The 25,756-nt window shown below is 40.1% G+C and overlaps 1 protein-coding gene across 2 annotated transcripts in view; it reads right to left on the bottom strand.

Moving 5' to 3' along the window:
- pappaa (pregnancy-associated plasma protein A, pappalysin 1a) overlaps positions 1-25,756 on the bottom strand; it is a 112,781-nt gene that overhangs the window by 73,925 nt on the left and 13,100 nt on the right. For both annotated transcript variants that reach the window (XM_084935331.1, XM_084935332.1), the window contains exons 3-7: positions 21,425-21,570; positions 20,813-21,106; positions 20,303-20,495; positions 19,943-20,064; positions 6,065-6,566 (exon numbers count right to left, since the gene is read on the bottom strand). In XM_084935331.1, coding sequence (XP_084791457.1) covers positions 6,065-6,566; positions 19,943-20,064; positions 20,303-20,495; positions 20,813-21,106; positions 21,425-21,570 — 1,257 coding nt within the window. The remainder of the gene's footprint in view (positions 1-6,064; positions 6,567-19,942; positions 20,065-20,302; positions 20,496-20,812; positions 21,107-21,424; positions 21,571-25,756) is intronic.

Here is a 25,756-nt window from a genome sequence, read left to right as displayed (position 1 = left end):
AGGTGAAGGTCGCAATCAAAGCAACCTGGGCTTCAATAACTCCTCAGCAGGGCCACAGGCTGGTTGCCTCAATCCCACACTGCGCTGAAATTACTCAAAAATATGCAAGTATTTGTGTGAAAGGAGCCACAGACTTATGTATTGAGTATATAAATGAACATACCTTACAAACGCTGGACATTTCTGTATTGTATCTTTTGATTGATCTTAGGAAATATCCTTATTATTTGAGATACTGGATTTCTGATTTGCAGGTGTTATAAAAACATCACTTTACATTTAAAGAATACAACTTTTGAATATATCTTTTTAAGATGTTGTAGTACAATCAAACAGCGCAACAGTTAATGTGCAGTAGCGCATGTTGATGTCTTTCAGTTCTTAAAGTAAAAGGAATGCTTGAATGCTGTATGCATGCAGCCTTTTTTTGGTATATCAGTTAAAAACGGCATCTATGAATGGGATTAAGTAGAACCAATAGTTTAGCCATGGATTATTTCACATGGACCATAAATATGCCTATTACAGAAAGCACCTTGCATACAGCCCATAGAATTACATAGCAATGAGAGACGCATACACGCAGGCTTTAATTAAAACACGCACAGGCATATCACACTATTCCCAAAGCTGCCATATATTCCAGAGTGTGAATGTAACGCATCAGCAGGATCAAGCACTAAACTTTCCCTGGTACGCCAAAGTTTAAACTAAAGAGCGCGATCATAGGCTTTGAATGAGGTTCAGGAAAGCCTTTGCCTTTTCTGAGCACTTTTTTTTATTTACTACTGAATGAGAACTCATAAATGTTTTCAATTAGATGCTTAGGGTAAAACATGTAATCTGCATAATTTCTCCCTCTTCTTCACTTTTCCACGTTTGTTCATGGCATTCCCAACAGAAAGACCTAGACCAAGTGCAAGTTCGCCGTGAAGTACGAAATATAAAAAGTGACAAGCCTAAAGATCAAGTAACAAAATGAATTCTCTTACAGCAAAGTTCGTGCCTGAGATTAGTTATTTATGTTGGCTTTATTATTATCAACACAGAACGTTTGGCCTGACAGACTCTCATCTGCACAACAGTATGCCCTGTTCCGCAATGTTGGTTCATACTGGTGCAACTCTAGGTTACACTCAAACATGTCCCTTCTAATTGAATTAGTTTAGCCTCTGGAAAAGTCAAGCTCTGGGAGACTTTATCTTTGAGCAAAGCAAACATGCAGAATAGACGGAAAGAAGAGAGAAACAGATGCCGCTTTGAAAGGAGGCACACAACTTTCCCTTTTGTGGATGGGCAGGTATTTGGGCCGCTCGGTTTCAGGCAATCCAGTGCACTGAAAAGCACTAGCACTTACTGATTGGGCCACAATGGGAGGCCTGCTCATGCAAGAACAAGCAGAAAGGATGATTTTAACGACTGGATCTAATGAGGTAATCTAGTTCTCGTTAGGCTGATGGTCAGTCCTTCTAGTTTTTCACCGTCATCTCACAAATACAACTAAAAACAGTGCTGTAGTTTTCAATACATGGCTGTTTGAACAAACATGCTGTTTGATTTAGGGACTAAAATCAAGATAAAAACAGTGCTGCATGCTTCTTTCTCTGACAGACAATTTTCACACATGAACTCAGGTAAATTTCTCAGGACAGGTCACACAACTGTCTTACGTGTAGGGAGTGAGGTAAGATAAATAAATTCCCCAGATTGTTACCACCAACATTGTTACCTGGGTGTAATTAGACTGTGTACTATCAGGTTAAAAACCTTCTCACGATTCGATTATATCAGGCATTTGGGTTCTCGCATACACGATGATGTGATTGCTGGGAAAAGCGTGTAAAAAATGGCTCACGACTCCGGGGAATCGTGTTCTTCTTTCAGTAGCAAAGTTGGAGCGGCGGTTTACAGCCACGCTGGGATTAAAAGGCTTAGAAAGGAAGCTGAGGTGAGTGACTAAGCCAAAGACTGTGGTTATGTCCGGCGCCTAGGTCTATACAGGCAAAGAACTGCAAACTCGTTACCCGTGTCAATACTGTAGCAGTCAATTCCAAACATTTTATTTAAGCGTGCCCCACGACTTTCTTATTTAAAAAGCAATAAACAGATTATCAGGTCATGTCGACTGAGCCATATATCATCCTCAGTTATTTTCTGAGAAAACACCAAGAGATCAGATCCCCCCGTGTCATACATCACAGTCAGCTTGGGGCACAAAGGAAGTTTCCTCAGGATCTGCAAAACTCCATCGTGGGGTCCTTTGTCCTTTCGCACATAATTTTTTTCTCCTCTTGTCACTGATATAATGATACAACACAGCTTCTGGGAAGCGGGTGAAATAGCTGCGATATTTAATCTACTGATTTGTGTTCACGGTTATTAATTTTCCCATTTTCTTGTTTAATTAATTAATGTGAAGTTTAATCAATGAATTTGCGTTCACTGACAAAGTAGCCAGACTTTCTTCTCATCGTGTTTTTTTGTGGGGTTCTTTTTGTTTGTTTTGGGTTTTTTTTTTTTTACTGATCTTGAGCATGGGTTTTGGAAAGTCTTTCAAAAATTTTGTTTGGACACTGAATGCTTTCTTATTGAATTATTTTTAGTCCAATCCATGTGCCTGACCATTTTCAGAGCCGCTTAACACTGAACTTTGAATGATTCGGGCATAAAAAAGGCACCAGTTTAAATGTGGTCATATGTTAGTAAAGCCACTGGCAGCAGAGAAGAATGAACAAATAGCATAGAGATTTTTAATTTGTTTGTTTGTTTGTTTGCTACCTCAAAAGCACATAGTGATGTTGTGGACGAATTTATAACAGCCACACCTATAGGTTTCAAACAATTTAGTATCAGAATTCCTATCCAGCATTCATAAAAACACACTTATCTGTAACTAATTATAGCTATGTAAAATATCTGCTGTATAACTCATAGCTCAAAGGACCTTACTACAGTCACTGTCAACGTGTCACATGATAAGATTTCATCATTAGTGCTTTTTTGTTCTTCTCAAAACCCCAGAATAAATTTTTTTTCATAGTGGCTCTCTTGTGAAGTCTTGAACAAAGCCCTGTAATATGCATTTCAAAGGTATTCAAACCACACAGAGCCATGAGTTAACATACGTGAAGGCTACTAACAGCAAGAAGATTGCCGGTGTGTGCCTGTGCTCGTCTGTGTGTTCCAGCCTTTACTGATATGTGGACACTTATGTGCAGATGCATTTCCATTCTGTAGCTCCTTGTTGTTCTTGGCAGAAAGACTCCAGATGAGAAAAACAGATAAATATAAGGAAGTTGAGAAAAAAAACAACTTAATTTGAACCTGCAAGATCACCAAACAAAGCCTTACTTTTTAGGACTATTAATTATACACCCACACTAACCTGTGCTATATGTATAGAGCTAAAATAAATTATTCACACAGGACAGGAAATCATTTTTATGGCAATCGTATGCCTTTTTAGAAGTCCTCTGGGTTGCGCGGGTCTGTAGTTTCTATTTCCTTTTGCCTAAACAGCTGCATTTGCCTGATGAAAAATTATCAAATAAACTAAACAAGGACAGAGAAATGTCCTGGCTCTTCCTGAACCTTTAACCCTTAGCTGATTAATGACTTCTACCAGTTACAAGCCTTACTCTTTACCAGATTAAAAACAACTAAAAACACATCTTTTTAGAACTGCATTTTGTTAACTTTTGTCTGTTTTTGTTTTATACCTTGTGAAGCACTTTGTGATCTTTTATCTAGAAATGTGCTATATAAATAAAATTTTACTTAACTTTACTTACTTACTTTACCAGATTACTAACGGTTTGCTATGGATTATGTTTTTTATGTTTGTAATGAAGAGGCGATCGAAGAGAGTAAAGTAATAATCGCTGTAGCTGCTGTCGAAGGATTTCCGACTAATCAGTGATTTTTACTTCTTGTTATGAGAAAAAGTAATCCCCTAACTCTATTAACAAAATAAATTAATTAGTGTTGACAATAAAGTGATATAGAAACATTGCCTACTTTTTCAAATAGCTGTGTGAACTGAGTGTGAACAATAGATTGACTTAAAGGAAAGACCTGCTATTCCCCCCATTTGACCAGAACTACATATAAAGTCCTCGGTTTAAGATCTAACTTGCTTTCAGAATAAGCCAAAAAGAGTGCCACACAATAGTTAAACAAGCAAATCTAGACTTGAGTAGCTAAAGGGATAAATGTGGCAGATAATATGCAGAGCTGTACAGAACCAGAGTTAAATTGCAAAGGGCGCAGTAGCAGCACTGCCACTGGACGACCTCCTTTGAGGAGGAGTGGAACCATCTTCTGCTACCTTCTTTCCTTACACTTGCTTGACCTCCTAATACTGTCCCTCTTTGCCCTCCAATCATGGCCATAATTTACCCCTCAAGTAGTCCTAACTCCCACTTTGCATCTCGTTACTTTGACCAAACAATCCATCATACATGGGTTGATACTTAGGAGATATGTTCTCTGGCATCTCCTTTGCTCAGTTTGCCTCAACTAATCTGAAGGCCAGTAAGCCTGAAAGTGGAAGGTCAATCATCCGTGTCTGTCAAACCCACTGAAACATACTGCAAGACGATGCAACTGTCTGTGTGGTCAAGAAAAGCATTTCAGCAAATCGACACAGGTAGTGCAATGGAGCACCTTACGCTGGATTTGTGGCGGACAAAAACATCTGGGTGACCTTCACAATGTCAGAGGTTATGTTTGTTTCGTTATGCTTCGTGACGAGCCAATGGGCCTGCATCAGCATTCCGAACGACGTGTCTAATTTAATGTTTATGCCCTGATCAGTAAAAGAAAGTGAAAACATTATGCCCCTTCATTCTGCCTTTTGGAGGTTGTACAGTATGTTTTTATTTTGTTTGTTTTGTTCCACAGTGTTTCCAAATAAATTGTCCTAAAAGAAACACTGTTCTCCTTCAGTTGGATGAGCTACAGACTTTTATGGCTAGAACACACATACTTACTTGCTAGATCTTCGCTGACCATTTAACAGAAACAAGATCGCACATGCTCTCACAACAGAAAACAGACAGCCATCGCAACTGACCACCACCACTGGAATGCAACCACAGCTAGTGAAATACACCACAGCAGTAAAACTACCTACAGTACATCAATAATAACTGAAGTGTGCCAAAACCTCAAAATAAATACATTCCTACTGTAGGCAACCTTCCACGGATACTCACACTATACTGGGAAGTTATGTACAGGCACTTTATGGAAGTTAGATATCATCACTGCATCCTGCATAACGTGCATGCTCACTGTTCTGCCTCTTATCAAGCACTATCCTTCTCATGGGAACCAGACTGACAGCATGATAGTGGGATGGCACAACACACAGCTCTGCCATGTATAGCAACATGTTTTTTTTCCTGTGTCAGCACATTCCATAAAAGCAAAGCATTAAATTCTCACCACAGTGTGCAGATAATACCTTCAACAGGCCGTCTATTTGTCCTTCATGGAATATGGGGGGGGGGGGAAACAAATGTGGGCAATAACTGACCTATGACTTATAGGAAACAAATGTTGGGCAACAGATTTGAAACTGCAGAACAAGAGGCGGCTTGTTTATGTTCCTAGGGGCATTAAAAAGGATATCTGGTATTACGAGAACATATCTAAGTGAATAGTTTCCACAGATAAAAAAAACAAAACACTTTTTACTGGCATGCCCTGAAAAAACTCCTAATTACATCACACTAAAGAAGGAAGGTATACAGTGACTGCTCAGCAAGTCTCCATTTTTTCTCTTAAACAACCGTTTGCAGAAATATTTTTCATGCCGCTGCAAACTTATTGTACGAGCGGTTTGTTTTGCATTGTTTTGTTTGTCTTTCTGCCCACCTGCCAGCAAGCTTGCACAAAACATATGACAAGCTGAAATACATAAAACCTGGTGGACTATGAACAGGCCAAGTCAGAAATATTTCACTCAGAAATGTTTGTGTGATCCTGACAGGCTTTGAGTGGCGATTTACGTGGAGGTTTGGGCACTCATAGAAGAATATTCACCTACCAGGTCACTCACCTATCTGTATATCGGTGGGTAGGTTCATTCAGCAGCAGACCGTTGGGGGCATGTGTGAAGGGTGGCTGACGCAACAGGCGGTAGCGTAAAGGCTGGCAATGGTTGCAGAGTTTATAGTTTGGCTTGGATGTCAAAAGAGTGGCGTCAATCTCCAGATGGTGCTCCATAGTGTAGAACTGTACCCCATACACCTCTTCCTCAATGTCCAGCTTCATAGTGAGCGGGGTATCACAGAAAACATTGCTGGGACCCAGTGAAATGTTGTTTCCACTGACGGTCAGCAGCAAGATGTTATGGATCGCAGGCAGCGCTGTTTCCTCGCGGCTAAGAAATGTAACCCACACAGTCAAGGAGTCAGGTACCAGTGGGTAGGCGAACTCTAGCTGAAGCATGCAGCCCTGTAGAGGGCACTCTGGCAGGCCAACGATGTCTTGCTCGGTTGCTGAATGAGGGCTCCAGGTACGCACACTTGGTTCACAAGCCTGCTCCACATCAGGAGGGCCTATGGGATGAAATTACAAAGCAGTCACATACACACACACACGTAGGCAACACAAAAACTTTAAAGAATTCACAAGCTTATGTTGACCATTTTATATACAGCTATGGGTGATTATTAAACACTCATGCAGACACATAATGATGAATTTAAATACACTATTGTACAGAACTATTTTAAGATAACCGAACAGGTAAATTTAAACTAAATATTAAAAAAGATCGCTGACAGATTTTTTTTACATTTTTTTAATTGCATCAACAATCTTTTTGGTGTATCTGCAGTTCTTGCAACATCAAGGTTGAGGTGAAACTGAGAGTTCATTGTGAGTCCATCTGCAGAGGAAAGGCAGAGCTGAGGTGTGTACCTTCTGAGAGGGGCCCTGTGCAGGGTTCTCACTTCAGCGCAGTCATTACATCTAACAGTCACACTCCAGCCATATTTGGAGTCCACACACAGCTAACTTGGATTATCCCAAGTGACGTACACTAACATTCATCAAGCACTTTTAGAAGCCAGCAAGCGGCAGACACTATGTTCTCCCTCAATTTCCTTTTGTGCATTTCCAAGCTGGCAACCAAAGAAGCCATTTGCTAACCTCATTTCTGGGCACCATGCAAAATTCCAGTGTTTAATCAAGTGAAGACTGAATATGGTTTCCAAGCCACATTATCTCAACACATTTATTATTGTACTGTAAGTGTGTGTGTGTGTGGCCAGTGTGGAGGTGAATTAAAGAAAAGAGAAAGAGAGTAAGAAATAGAGAAGAGAGGGAGAAAAGCGGGAGGCTGGAAGAGAATGAACTAAGGTACTCCAAGAGGTTGGCTTTGCTCGGCTCATGTAATCCCGGCTTTCTGGGTAAATTTTCATTGAGTTTGCAAGGAAAGGAGCTGTAGCCACTGAAAATATTTTGTAATGTCAGCTGTTATGGTGGGCCCCACTCCTGCTCTGGCACAGGAATTATGTGGTTGAAGATTTAAGAGGAGAAAGAGTAGAGGTGCCATTGTGTAACCCAAGGCAGTATAAACTGTTTTTGTTTTGTTTTTAAAGTTGATTGGCAGCACCCTTGTTTGTTTTGGGGTTTTAAAAATGAATTTAATGTAGCTTTATATGCAAATGACGTTTCCACATTCAAATTTTACACATTCCAAGAAATTGGTGCCATTTGGATTCTTGTAACAAGGTTTTGTTTTGGGTAAAATGAGTTAGTGCTTGTTATTTTTTGTTTTCGCTGCAGTTTTTGTTCCCCTTCTGTTAAAAATTAGAATTTAAAAATTCCCTTATTAATGTAGACCTTAAAATAATCTGCAAAGCTCTCTCAAAGAGATTAGAGAAAATAACCCCCCTTTTAATTCATCCTGACCAAACTGGTTTTATAAAAGGTAGGCACTCATCAACAAATACACGTAGATTACTTAATTTAATAGACTACTCATGCAGTAAAAACATTGAAACCATAATATTTTCTTTAGATGCAGAAAAAGCATTTGACAGAGTTAACTGGAAATTTCTATTTGCAACTTTACATAAATTTGGTTTTGGACCCTCTTTCATAAACTGGTTAAAAATATTATATAACTCCCCAACAGCTTGTGTCAGAACAAATGACCAAACATCCTCCAGCTTCTCTCTTCTGAGGGGCACCAGACAGGGATGCCCACTCTCCCCTTCACTGTTTGCAATTTTTATTGAGCCACTAGCAGCAGCAATTAGACAGGCTACAACAATTAAGGGCATAAAATGTAAGAATATAGAACATAAAATCAGCCTTTATGCAGATGATGTGTTACTTTTTCTCCAAAACTCACAAACCAATATCTCTGGGGTAATTACATTGATAAATTCTTTCTCAAGTGTCTCAGATTATTCAATTAACTGGTCGAAATCAACAGTTCTTCCGATTAATTGCTCCTTCCATAATTCTTCTCCTTCCCCACTGTAATGTGGAAATATAAAATATTTAGGTATTAATGTCTCTCCTAAACTTTCAGAATTAACTAAATTAAACCACATCCCACTTTTAAAGACAGTAGAAGGCGACCTGGCTAGATGGAAATCTTTACCCATATCACTCATGGGAAGGGTCGCCGCTATAAAAATGATGGTCTTGCCAAAAATAAACTATTTATTTTCAATGATCCCAAATAAGCCATCACAAGATTGGTTCAGATCTCTAGACTCGTATATTTCTAAATTCCTTTGGAAAGATAAACCCCCACGTATCAGCTTAAAAACACTACAAAGGACCAAGGATAAAGGAGGATTAGATCTGCCTAACTTTAATCACTATTTTTTAGCCAACAGGCTTCAGTTCATCTCTAGATGGTTTAAACACACCCTCTTAGATGAACCTTGGATAGATGTAGAACAGGCACTATGTAATAACCTAGAAATTTCAGACCTACCATTTATCAGCTCAAACATCAAACGACATGAATGCTTTAAAAGCATCAATATTAGCTCTTCTCTGACAGCATGGTGGGAGTTTCTAAAAATGACAGAGTCTTCATTAATCCCATGCAAACGTACACCTATCTGGAACAATCCGGACATATTACAAAACAATAATATGATAAACTTTCCAGATTGGAGTTGCAAAGGAATTAAATACTTGGAACATATGTTGGAAGGAACAGACTTTATTTCATTTGACAGACTAGTTACACAATATGGGATCAACAAGAAACGATTTTTGGAATATCAACAAATTAAATCCATAGTAAAAAAGAAATTTAATCCCAGTGAAGCTGAATTACAAACACCACCAAGTGTGGTACAATTTTTTAGTCTAAAACCCCCCAAATTATTGTCTAAAATATACAGAACACTTTCTAAAATAGATGAATCAATATCCCTTCCTATTGCAAAATGGGAAGCAGATTTATCAATCAACTTAGACCCAAACCTTTGGTCTCAGATATGCTTAAAAACCTTTCAATGGATCAGAAATCCCAGTTTGCAATTAATACAATACAAAATATTACACAGAGTGCACTATACTGGTCATAGGATGTTCAAGATGTGCTATACGCCTTCCAACAACTGCTCACACTGCACAGCAAATACACCGGACAATTACATCCACGCTCTTTGGTTCTGTCCACCAGTTCAGAAATTTTGGCGTGAGATATGTGAAGACTTATCAAAGTGTCTGAAATGTAACATTCCAGCCTCCCCTTTAGTATGCTTGCTGGGCAACTTGGATGAGGTCACTGCAGAAATAAACACAGCCCACGTTGTTTTTACGGCCCTATGCATTGCCAAGAAAATGGTCCTCATTAACTGGAAAAATAAAAATAATCTTAATTCTAACCAATATAAAAACCATCTAATAGATCACATTAGTCTTGATACAACCTCTGCCATCACATTTGATCAATCCCTTTGGGCTCCTTTGATCGGCTTCATCACCTAGTGGGGGTGGGGGGTCATGGTTTGGTCCTGCCTTCGCTATTGTGGTTGATATGGGGGTAGGGACGGCCTTAGGGCGTCTGGGGAGTCCCTAGGGACGTTTCCCTAGAGGGCCTAACCTGGGGGATGTGGCCATGACCTGGTTAGGAGCTCTGGGGGCTCTTAGATGGTGTTTTCCTTGTGGCTGCGTACAGCGGAGATGGGGGAGGGTCTGTGCTGGCGGACGTTGGTTACTGGCCTGGTAGCCTGGCTGCCCCTGGGTGGGTCCGGGACGGGCGTGGAGGCTTGGGGTGCAGGTATGTCACCAGGGTGCAGGGGAGGCACTCCCCCTCTGTCCCCTTCTGGCCGCCTGTGCCTCAATTTTATTCTGCAACCTAGACATCCACATTACTCACACTCTCACATAACACATACATATAGGGCCTTGGGGGTGTGCACATTTTACAGCATCCAGAGGATGGTTGGTGTACTCCAACCCACCTCTGGCGCTGGTGCCCTACCCTCAATTTTAAATGCATTTAGACACTAAGGGTTTTCGGGAGGAGCCGTGCTGCTCTCTGAGAGGAAGCAAGTACCATGCTCTCCTGTGTTTTAAATGCACTTTAGAACAGCACACAGCAACACTACATATGAGCGGGCGTAGGGAGGTTTGAGGTCTTCACTCACCCCGGTTCTGTTAGTCGTCAGGGCTGGGGGGCTGGGAGGAGGTGCTGGCCGTCAGACTGGGGTCTGGGATGCGGGGCCTCCCTGCTACTGCAGATAAGGAGGTGGTCCGCTTGCCTCCACCCCAGAGAGAAGGGTTACATCTCCTGGGTCTAGGTGCGGCTTGCCCCTCTGAGGGCGGGGGTACCTGGACCTGGGATATAGAGTATGTTTGGGGAGTGCGACTGTCTGTGCAGTGTCTATTTGTGTCTGTCTACACGTTGGGTGAGTGCCGAGTATTTGGTTGTGCATATGGGGGTGGGAATGCACGTCTGTGTCCGCGTGCGCCTGTTCGTCTGTGTCTATATGTCAGGTTGGGTCTTAGACTCAACCTCTCTGGGTACATCTCAGGCCCTCTAAAGTACGGAGGCCTATCTCCCCTCACCACACTCCCTGCCGGTGGCTGATGCCCTCAGACGTTGGTGTGTTGGTGGTCCTTGTCGTCTGGGGCTGGGCGCTCATGTATGTGCCGGCTCACTCCTGGTGGCCGATTGGCGGGGCCGGGTGCCTGTGGCCCGGCTGGGCTCCTTCCGGGGGGTGGGATGCTCTCAGGCCTCTGGCCTCTGGGCCTGAAGCTCGGTCCTCTCTGGCACAGCTGGCTGCCAGCAGAGCCCGCGGGCACGCCACTGCAACCCCCTCTGGCCTCTGCTCCGTAGCTGTGGGGTGACCTCTCGTTTGGGGCTCTACTCAGCTCTTCCCAGGAGGGTGGCACGGTTCCCCCCCCCTTTGGTGGTCCTCCTCGGGTCCTTGTACTCTGGGGCCTCTGGATATCTGGGGCCTGGATCTCCTCCATACCTGCTTCATACCCTGGGGGACGGGGCTATGGCTCCCCACACTCCCTAGCAGATCGTTACATGGAGAAACCTTTGGAATACAAGCGTGCTGATCCACACAGGTATGCACACAGGTGTACACACGGGTGTTCACAGACGCGGACTACACCTTTCTTGGCTGCTGCCTCAAAGCACATTGTGCACTGTCTATCTTGTGTGCTGCACAATATCGTTTATTATTTAGTATCTACTGTTATCTACTGCTAGCTAGTTTATTGTGATGGTGCTGTTTTTTTTATTTATTATGTTGCTCTTTGTTGTTTGCTTTCTAATATGTTTTTTTTCTCCATACAGGTGATCCAGGTGTTTTTTTCTTTCTTTCTTCCCCCCCTTCTCACCATCTCTTCTCCCCTTTGGTTTTCTTTCTCTCCCTCTCTTTCTTTCATTCTTTCTCCCTGTCCTATCCCCCAGTCATGTCTGTCCCGTTTGTAGCAACCGAAAGTAAAATAAATTCATAATTATAATAAAGGTCAATCAAATGGACCAATATGGCAAGGCCATGATGATCCACTTGGTAAAACAAATCCGCTTGGCATCTTTCTTGGCCTTAAGACAACAATTCTGATGGCTAAAGATCCAAACGGGACACAAAAAAAAAAAAAAAAAAAAAATATGAATTTGTCACATCCCTTTTTACAACCCCAACTCTGAAAGAAGGAATGGGGTGCTGTGTAAAATGTAAATAATTTGCAAGAAAATTTGTGTAAAAAAAATTGTGCTATTCACAGTAGTAGATACAAAACATATCAAATGTTTAGACAGAAAAATACCACCACCCCTCATTATGAATTTAACGGCAGCAGCACATCGCAAGTAAGTAGAGACAGTGTTTACCACCATTTCTTTTATTTAATAGGAGCGCATAAACATGTGGGAGCTGGGGAGACTTTTAGGAGACAAATGTTGTTCTTGGCTGTTCTTGTCTCAGTCCTGGGTCATTTTTATCATATTTTGTTTGGTGACACACTGGTTTAGCATTGTCTTGCTGAAAGGCCTTCCCTGAAGAAGTCGTGATCTGAATGACAACATATTTTACGAAACCTATATATATCTTTCAGCACTGATGGGGCCTTTCCATATGTCCAAAGTCACTAAATACAAGCTCATACCTTCAGAGATGGTGGCTTTTGAACTGAGCAGTGGTAACAAGCGAGATGGTCTCTCAACTCTTCAGTCAAATTTCAATTTGTTTGACCACAAAACAATTTTCCACTTTGACCCAGAGAAGAAAGTAGCATTTCTGGATCATGTTCACACATGGCGTCTTCTTTGCATCATAGTGCTTTAATCCCAGTTCCAGTTAGCACAGCAAACTGTGTTCACAGATAAGGATTTGTGGAACTGTTCCTGAGCGATTCTGTGACTTCAATGATAGAATCATGTCTGTTTGTTAATGCAGTCCTGCTTAATAGCCACCAGGCCTGGGGGCATCCAATATTTGATTTCCAGTCTTGTCCAAAGGCGTACTAAGATTTCTCCAGATTATCAAGTTTTTATTATGAGATTATGTACTCTAGATGATGAGATATCCATAGACCTCACAGTTTAAATTGAGGATTATTATTTTGAAATTGTCATATAATTTGTAACTGCAGTTTTTGTGCAGATTAGTGAACCTCTGCTCATCTTCACCTCTAAGAAGCTCTGGCATTCTAACATGCTCTTTTTATACCCAATAATGTCACTGAGGTGTTGCCAATTAACCTAATTTGCTGCAAAATGCTAGTCCAGCTGTTTCTTTTTAGTGCCACTTACTTTTCCAGTCTTTTGTTACCCCATCGTCAAATTATAAATGAGCTAATATTTTTCACGAAACAGTAAAATGTCTTAGTTTATCTCAGTGAATGTGTTTTGTATTTTATATAGTGTAAAATGTGAGATTTGAAAATTGCTGCATTCTGTTTTTATTTACATTTTACACAAAGTCCCAGCTTCTTGGGATTTGGGGTGATGGAAGTTCCCTGATTGTTCTCATTAAGAAATGACTCATGCGATGCAAGGCCTTCCCTGAAAAAGACATCTGGATGTGAGCAGATGCTGCTCTAAAAGCTGTTTACTGTGTGCAGAACTGATGAACTGATGATTACAACTTTGGCATAGGTATGAATGTCTGTTGTCTCTCTGTGTAACCCCTCTGGCAGAACCTTGTCTTTGACCCAATGGCAGCTGGCAGCCAAATATTTTTGAGTAAAAGTTGAGCTAGGTTAAACTTTTTTTTGCTGGACAACCCTGCATTTTTCCTCCATTTGTGTTACTCCAATACTTCTTTTTTTGTTGTTGTCTGGTTGATATGAGGACAGATTTATATTTATACCAAATGTATTTTTTGTTTCTTTCTGCTAATCAAGCAAATCCTTCGTTTGGAGGTTGATGCTTAACTTTAAGAGTATTACACTCTGTGAGGCTTGCTTTTTGCCACATTTAAACTTTATTTAATAACTGTCTGTTAAATGCATCCTAAAGGCTCCTCGTCAACAAAAATGGAATTCCTGACTCGGCAATGACACTGGCCAGAAAACTGCTGCTGAAACATTTTGCTCTTTTCAAGTCAGGACAATTAATACTTGCTGTAATCGGTGAAGTACAACTCTAGGATAGATGTTGGTTACAATCATACCGATCCAGAAAAAGTCCATAGAGCTGGATGAATAAACAGACAGGGATATGTCCGGGCATGCACACTTTATGCTTTCTAAGAAGTGTCTGGCTCTGGCTTTCACTATCGATGACTCACTGTCACACTGCTACACACTTCCTCACTTAGAAGGCAGACGTCAACCCCCCCTCCAATGCTTTTGCCCTGACACATACAAACAGAGAGACACTTTGCAGACACACAGACTCACTTATACAGGCAATGGGCACTCTTGTCTTGAAAATATATATCAAATCAGGTAGCATTTACAAGCCTTCTTTCTTTTCTTTTTTTACATTTTTTAAACAGATGTTATTTTGGTGCACAGTGAAGGAGCTAACTACTATAACTCAAATAGTTATACCATAAGAAAATGTTACAAAATTTACAAGGGACTTTATGCTCTCTGTACACTAAAGTCACTGTAAATTTGGGGTGAATGTGTTAGAATTAAATAGATTTTTTTAGCTGAAGCAGCAAATGTGTCCTTTGATTGTGACAGAATGACCAATGTGCTGTGTTTGATCCTGGCAGGATGGATGACAATAATCTCATCCTTTGATATATTGTTTTGTGCTCTGTAGTGTCAATTTGACAGCAGTAATGAAAGACAACAAGTGATAAATTAAATGTGTAGAAGCTATCAAAGTGTCAAGAAAGACTACCAATATCATCAGCTCTGTTCACTTCATTCCTCTCTTTTAATTCCCAATGAATCCATCCATTTATCAAAACATCCATTTCATATTCACTTATTCCATCCAACTGTTTTCTTCCGTTTATCTAAATCAGGGGTGCTGGAGGGGCTGGAGCCTCTCCCAGGTGCCATAAGGCAGGATAAGGGGTCCTGAACAGGCCGCCAGTCTGTCACAGGGCTAACACAAAGAGACAGACAACCATTCATGCTCTCATTCACACCTAAAATTTAGCATCTCAAATTAACCTAATGAGCGTGTATATAGAGTGTGGGAGGAAGCCAAAGTACCCAGAGAGACACCAAACGGGCACAGGGAGATCATGCAAACTCCACGACAAAAGACCCGACACTTGGCCGGTGGACTCAGGCCCAGGACCTTCTTGCTGTGAGGTGGCAGTGCTAATCACCATTCTGCTTGCTGTTTTTCTTTGTTTGTTTGTTTGTTGTTGTATTGTTGTTTGAGCCTGATGCAAAATAGCAGTCTATGCTTATACTGTCAGGCAGACAAATCTTTAAAAACTCTTTTAGTGAGGTGTCTGCAATCTCTGATTTTTCACAGATGCTTGCTGTGTAGTTTAAAGGATTAAATCCATAGATATTTAGAGAAAATAATGTTTGTGCTACAGATTGCAAGTGAAACACTGCAAAGTAAAATACAGTTGTCAAACATACACATCCTGAACCTTTTCGCTTGCATCGTGCACCACTGTTTTCAATCAGTCCTCCTTCACTCATGTCACCAACCACATGCAATTCTCTTAACTATCTTGGGTGGTTTTGATCCCACCCAATCTCTCTTACCCACTCCTGGAATCCATATCCATGCGTTTTTGCCTCCCCCCCCCCCCCCCCATTATTGCTTTTTTACTTCAGCCAAATTTCTCCAGGGCTTAGAGTAGTAAAGATTTATGAGAAGCATTCTGGCTCACCCTGGCCATGCTAGTGTTTCCCAGTCAAGTAGTATAAGGAGAAAGACATTGAAGAACAGGTGCCATGTATGTTTGCATTCACATCAATGCGCCCATCTTCCAAAACAGGAATTTGCCAGTAATCTAAGTATAATAATCTTAAAGCAAGTAATTTAATGTCTAGCATTCTAATGACAGAACGTGACTACTGATCACGTTTGCAACATTATAGAGGAACAGCAGCTGCAGTATTCTGTGTATCCAGTGAGAAGCTGGCCCAAGCAGAGTTAGGAGAGAACCAAACAAAGACCCTTTCCAAGAGGGAAAAAACAGTTTAAACACACATCATATTAGACAAGCCCAGACTTGCCTCTGGTTCACACACTATAACCAGTGTAAAGGCAAGGTTCAGCAGCTGCTGTTCAGCATCCACACATACTGACACATGATTCAGAATTTTAATCATCTTTGATTAGGATTCATTTCTAGTCTCGTGTTGTGGTTTGACTGTTACCGCAGGTATGACTTTATTATTTATATTTACTGTCACTGATGTGTACATGAATGTAAAAGTTGAATTTATTTATTTTTATATAAGAGTCTGCTGTATAAACACTCAGCAGGTGCTTTATAAGGTACACCCTACGGACCTAATATGTGTACATGGGATGTACACATCCTATTGCTGCACCTGTTGGATTGACATCTGGTGACTGTGGAGGTCAGTTCAGTACACTGAACTCCTTGTGATGTTCAAGAAACCAGTTTGAGATGATTTGATCTTTGTGACATTATGCACTGTCCTGTTGGAAGCAACCATCAGAGGATGTGTGCACTGTGGTCATAAAGGGATGGATATGGTCAGCAACAATATTTAGGTGAACTGTGGGATTTAAAATTTTTTTAGTTGGTGAGCAAAGTGTGTCAACAAAATATCTCCCAGACCATTACACCAACAGTGGCACCCTGAACTGGATGGATCTATGCTTTCATGTTGTTTATGCCAACATCCAAATATCACAGCAGAAATTCAGACTCATCAGACCAGGGGATGTTTATTCAATTTTCTGTTGTCCAATTTTGGTGAGCCTGTGCAAACTATAGTAGATTCAGTTTCCTGTTCTTACATGATAAGCACAGCACCTAGTGTGGTCTTCTGCTGCTGTAGCCCATCTGCTTCAAGGTTTGACATGTTATGCATTCCAGAGACGCTTCTCTGCATACCTTCTTTGTATTAAGTGGTTTTCTGAGGGGCTGTTGCCTTCCCATCCGCTCAAAGGACTTTGACCTCTGCCATTTTTGTTACTCACTGGTTATTTTCATTTTTTCAGCTCATTCTGTGTAAACCCTAGAAGTGGCTGTGCAGGAAAATCCAAGTAGATCAGCAGTTTCTAAATTTCCTTTTTTTTAAATGAAGGATTTTATAATTTATGCATAGTTATTTCATGAATATGTGCATTCCTGTCATTTTGTAGGTTAGGAGTTAAGCTCATATTTAAATAACTCTGCTTAAATAAATGTTTGTTGTAAAATGTAAATCCTACTAATTCTATTTATTTTATCACATAAATAACATTTTTGTGAAATTGAATTTAAAATTGAATTTGAACAAATTCAGTATTAAACAGTGCTTATAGTGCTTCATATGAGAGATAAATAAACATATATTCAATTTAAACTAAAATAAAGCACAGTAGAGACAAGTATAGATCCAAAGAAAACCTGTCCAAAACAATCAAAACCTTGTCAGCCTCTTAAATTGTAAGGCCTAATAATGACTGGAAGCTGCAGGGTTGCCCGTCCCTGTTATGGATTCTGGGCTGGTTCTGCACAACCTTATTAGTAATAATGGTTTTTCCCAGTTGCTAAGATCCTTTTTTCTGAAACCGTCCCCTCTTTTCTGAAAACTGTAAACACAAAACCCAATTTTCAAACAACATTAACAAAACCTCTGACTCTACTGGCAAAAACCAAACAATCACATCAAAACAATTTTATCTGTGCCCAAAACCGCACAAAGTTTTCAGACGACAGAAAAGTCAAAAATAATAACACTACAGAGCATTCCTTAAACACTACAGCAAAAACAAAAGAATGAGACATTTTTTGTGAGTAAATTATAGGCATGTAAATCTCATACTATACGTTTCGGGCTGTCATTGTATGTACACAAACATGGTCATTCCCAATTGCCCAGTTTTCATCTGAAATTGTTGTTCTCGATCTCCCATTTCCTCCTTTGCGCCTCACATTGTTTCGATTTATTGTTGGTATCAACCGTCAGCTCATTCTTGCTGGCTGCGCACTCTGTGCTGGCATTTGTTGGTTAACATCAGCAACAAGCCATTGTGTTTAAGAAGTGACATCTGTTTTGCAGTTGTGTTTAACATCTGCCTCCTGTAGTTAGGATTATACATCACAAGTGAATAACTGTTCGAAATGTGTTTTAGTGAGTGTGAATATGTTTAGAGATTTGCAATGAAAGCGAATGAGATCCTGCAAATTGCGCTTAACTAAGTGAAAACTAATTAAGCCAAACAGTCCAAAGTGGTAAATGGACTGTGCTCACATAACGCTTTTCTACTTTGAGCATTTAAAGCACTTTCTTACTAGAAGGCTCATTCACCTATCCACACACACACTTTTTTCTGTGCCCAACCAGTTTTAACCAAATGTTCACACACTCACACTTTGATGCATTGCAGGCAACTCGAGGTTCAGTATCTTGCCCAAGAGTGCTTTGACATCCAGACTAAAGGGGCCATGTTTTTATTCTATTCTGTTTTGTGTAGACAAGTTGGCAAAATATAACTTTCGAAGATAAAGTCAATAACACTACAAAACATTATTATTACTATTATTACTATAGTTATTTTTAGGGGTGCTATGATGAAGTTTAGAGATGCCTGAGCACCCATGAAAAGGTTTAAACGCCCTTGTGAGTGGGTCGTTGCAACATATTGATTTCTTTTCTTTTTCAGCCGTTCTGTAGTACATTTGCTGCAGCGCTCTTGCTCTTTGTTCTGTTGCATGACCCTGTTCCAGCCAAGCTTTAGCAATAAGACAGATGGCCTGACTCTAGAATACTCCATGGTCATGGTCAACTCAATAATTACAAGGCCCCCAAGTCCTTTGGCTGAAAAAACCTGGACAAATCATCTCCCTTACACCGCCATGCTTCACAGCTGGTGTAAGGTGTTTGTTCTGATATTCTATGTTTGTTTTTTATTAAACTTGTTGCTCTGCTTTATGGCCAAATGCCTCCACTTTGGTCTTATCTGCCCAATGGACATTGTGCCTAAGAGTCTAATTGTGCTGTTGTGAATTTTACATTTAAGATGCTAACTGAGGTCTGTGGATGTACCTCTTGGGTTTTTTTGCAGTTTCTCTAATCATTACACTGTCTTCAACAAGCAGTTGATAAGGTGCACCTAACAAAGTGGTCGCTGAGTGTTTATATTATTTCAAATGTTTATTGCACTTTTAGCTGCACTTAGTTACATGCATGCATAATATCCAAAGTATGTTTGATGCTGCCACTGCCAGGACAACAGTGGGATCAGAGGTACACAGATGGGACAGCAACTATTTTTATATCTTAAATACTTCATCTCTACTGCCTTATTTATGTCCCAGTCCAATTGCTCTTCTTCCAATTCAGCACCAGAGCAAGACTAGAAAAGGGAAAGACAAGGCTCCTCTCAGTAGAGGGTTAGCGCTAACATGTGATCTTTGACCTTGGTTTTGGGCCTGAACCTGCATATGGGAATTGTGGTACCATACAGCACCATCCATTGGGAAGCGACCTCCTTGATCCTTCCATGTTGTCCCACGGCCCAAGTGTTATGAATCCAGTGAGTCATTTGCATAGTTTAGGGTTGAGTCAGTCACAAAAGTTTTGTGCATGTTGGGGTAGTGACTCACACAAATTAAACAAACAAACAAGCAACAAAAAAGTTACCTCAAATTGTGTTATGGTACTGTAAACTGTGGATGTGGTGTGGTTTTTATATGAAAAATTGCTTTTAGAAGAAAGAGGTCAAAAAATCAAGAAAGTGACAGATGTCTGAATGACATCAAAGATGTGTTTCTTTGATGTAACAAAGATGTGTTACACTTCCACAGCAAAAGCCAGACTAGACTGGGAAAATTCAGTGTCAAAAAGAAGTCAAGTATAAAGTACTGTACTGTACCTTCAGCCTCTCGAGGGGACCAGTGACCAGATGGATCACATGGTCGTGGAGAAGAAGAGTTTGATGCATACTGTAGTAGGACTCTCCCTTCAGTGCATTTGTCACACACTGATCCCACTTCTCTAGGAAACCAACAGGCAGTACAGCAACCAACTTAGATACATACCAAATACACGTCATTTATACACAATAAACAAACACAAGAAGTGACAAGACAATTGTAACAATGTTAAGCTTATTAAGCCCTTTAGATTTGGACTCACTTTAAAGTATGTAACTGTGTAAACAAGATATTTAGTATTAAATTCCCATCACAATACATGGATGTATCAGAACTATAACCTATCTAATTCATCTCACCTGTCATAAAACTGTCCAGAAATTGGTGGAAACCATTCCAGGGTGATGGAATTATGATGTTGCTCAACCACCTGAGGAGCCATTGGCACCAGAGGAGGTTTGGAAGCAGGCTGCCAGGTCTGATAGATGAGGTCCAGGTAGCAGTGCATCCTAGCCACCTGGTTCATTGTGAAAGAGTCTGTACAAGCATCATCTGCAGAAAAAAGAGGTAGTTAATCAGTGTGAGGATACAATTTGAGATTGATCATCGTGCAGGTCCATTCTCTATGAATAAAACAAGCTACTTTAACAAGCTACAAGCTAATTTATGAGCATTTTCCCTTTAAATAACGTTTTAAAATTCTTTAGCACATTATGAGTGCCATGAAAGATTCGCTAATGCTGAGATTGCACACAGGCTCAAAAAGTTCTCTGGGACAATTTCTATACATTAGCTGTGACACACAAAAAGGGTAACTATAAAGTTTTCCTCTGGTAAGTAGCTCAACACATGCAGAGGCCCAGTCTCACCTGCATAACTCATGTAATTGTTAAACGGTGTATGCGTGAAATGATGGATGCCACAAGTATCATTGCCTGGTTCAGGATCGCTGCAGCCTTTGTATTTGGAAGTGGGTTTGGTGTCTGCACACAAGTCCCCAGTCTCCATTGAGGGCTCAGTCTCCAAGCACGCATCATTGCATGATTCAGTCTCGGACACACCTCGAAACACGTGGTAAAGGCCGAGGCTATGACCAATCTCATGGACCATTGTGTCAGTGTGACCAAATGTGCCGTAGAAGGAAGGATTCAGCACAATTCCACCTGGAAAAACACAGTGAAAGAAGTCACTCGCACTCAATCACACACCACACAAATGCCTTTTCCTAATGTAGTGTAAAGTAATTGTAGCACAGGGGTATGATTCAGACAATACATTATTCATGGGCCTCCTCAGCTTCATTATCACCTTCTTCCCTGTTAGAGCTGTGATGAAGACAGAAACTGCTTGGGGCTTGAACTGTAATTACTCCAAATCAACAATCTGGGCTGCCAAAGAAGTTGAAGGTGATGTGTGCCTGTACTTATGTAACTGCATGTGAGTTTGCATGCATGCATTTATTTATGCGCTTTGTCTTTTACCCAAGTGTGTGAGGGCCTCTTTGTCCCAGGGCCATGTGGCAACCCCTGCCAGATCTTCATCAGAAGAATTGGCAAAGAAAACATTCAGGTGAGTTGAGCCATCCAACTGCAAAATCTCTTTGAGCTCTTTCATATCCAAATAGGCTCTGTGGAAAAAAACCCCAAAACAACACAAAGACAGTATTTCACATTAAGTTAATGGCTTAACAATTAAGACAGTCATTTCCAGATTTCACCAAGTCCAAAACAAAAAAGAAAAGAAAAGAAAAAACACTGTTCCTAGCCAAAAGAGCTTATGCAGTGTCATCATTCACGAAACCAGAACTCAGATTTAGGTCCCTAATGAACTAAAATATTTATTTAATGTGCTGGCAGTTGCAAGGACCTTGAAACCAAAAGAATGAAGTTCCAAGAAGAATAAATGATCTCGTTGAAGCCAGCTAGTGTTTTAAACCATGTGTACAAATTAATGAGGACGTAATAAAATGCATCTTCTTCAGCTGGTTAGGGGTGAAGAATGTTTTCCTTCCTCCATCCAAAATGAATGTTGACTACAAACTATCTGGCACTGCCAACAAGTACTTACATAACAATAAAATTATGTTTTACTTTCTTTCACCAGCGACTGTACACCAGGAGAGGGTTGTGATGTTTTTAAATATAATTATATTATTATAATCACTGTAAATCAAGTTGCCATTAGTCTGATTTACACTGAACTAATTTCAGGCTTTAAGGCTCATTTACATTTTTGTGGTGGAAGGGAGAGTACAGACCATGTTGTTGACCTTATCGTTTAGAAAGTACAATAAACCGTATAATAATCAAACAAAACAAATGTGCAACTATTGACAGAGTTTGACTGGAACTACAGTGCATGCTAAGAGTCACTATGATGTTTTTATTTTTGTGTGCATGACAATGTTTTATGTTGAAGGACGAATCAAGTAATAGCCAGTTCTGAAACATGGTTCTGGCACCTTATAATTTCAACATACAAGCCACATATACTTTACTGCTGAAAGTCAAATTAGATACTTGATATTGTTTCAGTTCTTTGAGCTTTGTGGACATTTGTTTACTCACAGCTCTACTAAGATCCCGCCACAACATTTCTGTTGGGTTGAAGTCTAGACTTTGACTGGGTCTTTGCAACAGCTTCTTGAGATCATTGTCCCATAATTCCCAAATTCAGCCAAACTTGATCCTTCAGACAGATGACCTTAAAAGAGTTCACGACTGAGTTAATGGCTGCAAGGTCCTGTGACTGCAAAACAAGCCTAAATTATTACCCCTCCACCACCGTGCTTGACAATTGGTGCGAGTTGTTTGTGCTGATATGTTCTGTTTATTTTTTGTGGCACTTTGCCTAATGGCCAAAACATTTCCACTTTGGGTTCATCTGTCTTGTGGTTTGATGAAACTTGGCAAACTTAAGCTGTGCTATCTCATTCCTTTTGTAGAGAAGAGGTTTTCCTGTGCCGACCCTTCCAACCAAGCCATACTTGTTAAGCCTTTCTATCAGGAACGTTTTACCATGTTAACTGAGGCCTGTAGAGTCTCAGATGTAGCTCTTGTTTTCTTTTTTTGTATTTTGGCTTGTTTGTGGGACTTCTTGACTCTTCCTGAGATGATTGTGTTAGCCCAGGCCACCAAAACTCCTGTTTTTATTATTTGATTAGTAGCAATTGGCTTCTACCCTTTTAGTTCTTACAGAATCTTGTGGGTGTGCTCGGTTTTTCAAAAAACTACTCTGAGTCCTGGGAAAACTTTTTTCCTGTTTTTTTCACATGATTGCACTCCAAAGTTGTAAATATATGTATATTGTGATAAATATTTGAAATATGAATGCCTTTTTCTTTGAATGTCTATAAATACCAACATTTTTATACGATGCATGAGAAAATTTCACTCTACCCTTTTGTATTAAGAAAAAATATTATAATTTATATGATTCTTAGCATGCTCATAGAATGAAATAATGTTCTACAACAAGATGTTCTATTCACTGCATCATAAGTTTTCTACTGAGAATCTGAGACCAGTCTGACTTATTTATGTCAGCCTGACATTTGAATTAATTGTTTAGGTATTCCGATGTCTCCCTTCTCAAGGCAACAAGCTCAGTCATCTCTTGGAAGAGTCAGTAATTTGTTGCATATGCTGAAATGATAGTTTATTCTTTCCCTTTGGCTTAGGGAGACTTTTGAAATAGATATTCAGTGGATGTATAAACAAGAGTTTATCAGAAACAAAACAAGACCCAAGTCATACTATGGCAAATTAGATCTGTAGATGTTTTGACCGATTTTGTGTGACCCTTTTGCCTGCCTTTTATTTTGTGCTCACATTTTGCATGTCCTCATAAGATTAAGTGAACTGAGGCTAAACCTGACTCTCCTCCAGTAAATAAAAATAAATTGATTTCATTCACTGTTCTTCTTCTGTGGTCACTTGTAGAGGGCAAAAGGCAAAGTACACCCTGGAGACACGGCTGCCAGTCAATCACATGATTAGCTCAGGAAGACATATCCACACCTACAACCACTTTAAACTTTGGACTGTGGGAGGACACCCACATAGGCAAACTCCTCAGAAAAAGGAGAAACAAAACAGGAGGTCCAAATTCAAATGCTATTCACTTTGCTTTAATTCAGTGTCATTTTAATCATAGACTTCCCTGAGCACGTTGGATTTTATTAACTTAGTACATGAAAAGTGTAAATTGTTTTTAAAATTTGTTGAATCGATTCCAGCACCAACTTTTCGTGCATGCAAATCAATTTGTAAAAGTTTTTTTTTCTTTTAATTTTTTCCACTACAGTTCATATTACATTTGTCCCACTTAAGGGAACTGAGGTAAATATATAGATAAAAGGAAAATCTTCAAAGACTCATACCTTTGTGAAGTGTAATCCTGGACTGAGCTATTTATATTTACTCTCCCACTCAATACATGAAATGGGTGAGTATGTTTTGAATTGCTATGAAGTAAGGTGGTGCACAGTTCCACTGAATGCATGCACCTGATTTGATTACTTTACTATACCAGCTGAAGTAAGTCACCAGAGGTTATCACAAACAAGTGTCACAAACTACAGCTGTTTAATTAAGTGAACAATCCTGTAATCATTTAAAAGTGGAGGTGTCAGATTTGATATCTTCATGTTCCAGATGAATTACAGTGTTTTGTTTGGTTGCACCAATAGGCGTAGCTGCATGGGCATTTTAGCATTAGAAAAAAATATGTCTTTGCATGCTGTTTTTCCTATTTATGGTATCAGGTACTTTAAATTGTAATTGTCGTTCATGTGTTGCATCTGTGTGTGTGTTTTGAAACAGGGTCTTTTTCCTATCTTCTAGAGATCTTCTGAGTTAGACATCTTATGCAACTCGGTGCATTTTAGCATGTAGACATGGTCAAGACGACCTGCTGAAGTTCAGTCAGAATGGGGAAGAGAGGTGATTTACATGACTTTGGACATACCCTGGCTTTTGGTGCCAGATGAGCTGGTCTGAGTATTTCACAAGCTGCTGATCTACTGGGATTTTCCCATACAACCATCTGTAGTTTTCACAGAAAATGATCGGAAAAAGAGAAAATATCTTCAGTGAAATGCCTTGTTGATGCCAGGGGTCAGAGGAAAATGGCCAGGCTGCTTGAAACCAACAGAAAGAAAACAATATCTCAAATCGTCACTGGATTGAACTACTGGATGTAGAAGACCGTTTCTGAGAGCACAGGACATGGAACTTTGAAATAGATGAGCTACAGCAGCAGAAGACCACACTTGTTAGCTAAGAACAGGAAAGTGAAGCTACAACTAACACTGGCTAACTAACACTGACAATAGAAGATTTGTAAAATATTTCTGTCACCAGATCTCAATCCAATAGAACACTTTTGACATGTGATGGAACGTCTGTATGAAATATTTAAATGTATGCCTCATAGCATATGTTCTTGCAGCCTAAAGACAGTATTTTAAAAGTCAGTAACACTGTTGTTTGGCAGTGTTTTGGAAGAATTTTGACCAGTGAGATCATTTCTTTTTCCCCACAGGAGTAACCCTACTAAGGTTACCACCAATGCACATTTTATATGCAGCTACACAAAGTGCCTCATAAAATCAAGTTTTGCTGGACAAATCTGCTTCTACCTGAAGTCGCAAGTCAAATAAGGTCTGCTTAGTGAAGATTCAGTGCTCCCCTAAAACAGACGTTTTCAATAAAAGGTTTAGTGTACTACATGCTTTCGTCAAGCCTATGCAAGAGCAACAGAGGGCATTCGCAGGGGCCAGGTCTAAGGAGATAGACAGAGAGAGAGAAAAC

This window comes from Perissodus microlepis, chromosome 7 (assembly GCF_051167445.1).
Source record: "Perissodus microlepis isolate ML-2025 ecotype Zambia chromosome 7, ASM5116744v1, whole genome shotgun sequence".
Taxonomy (NCBI): Eukaryota; Metazoa; Chordata; class Actinopteri; order Cichliformes; family Cichlidae; genus Perissodus; species Perissodus microlepis.
This window is presented reverse-complemented; position numbering and strand designations above follow the sequence as displayed.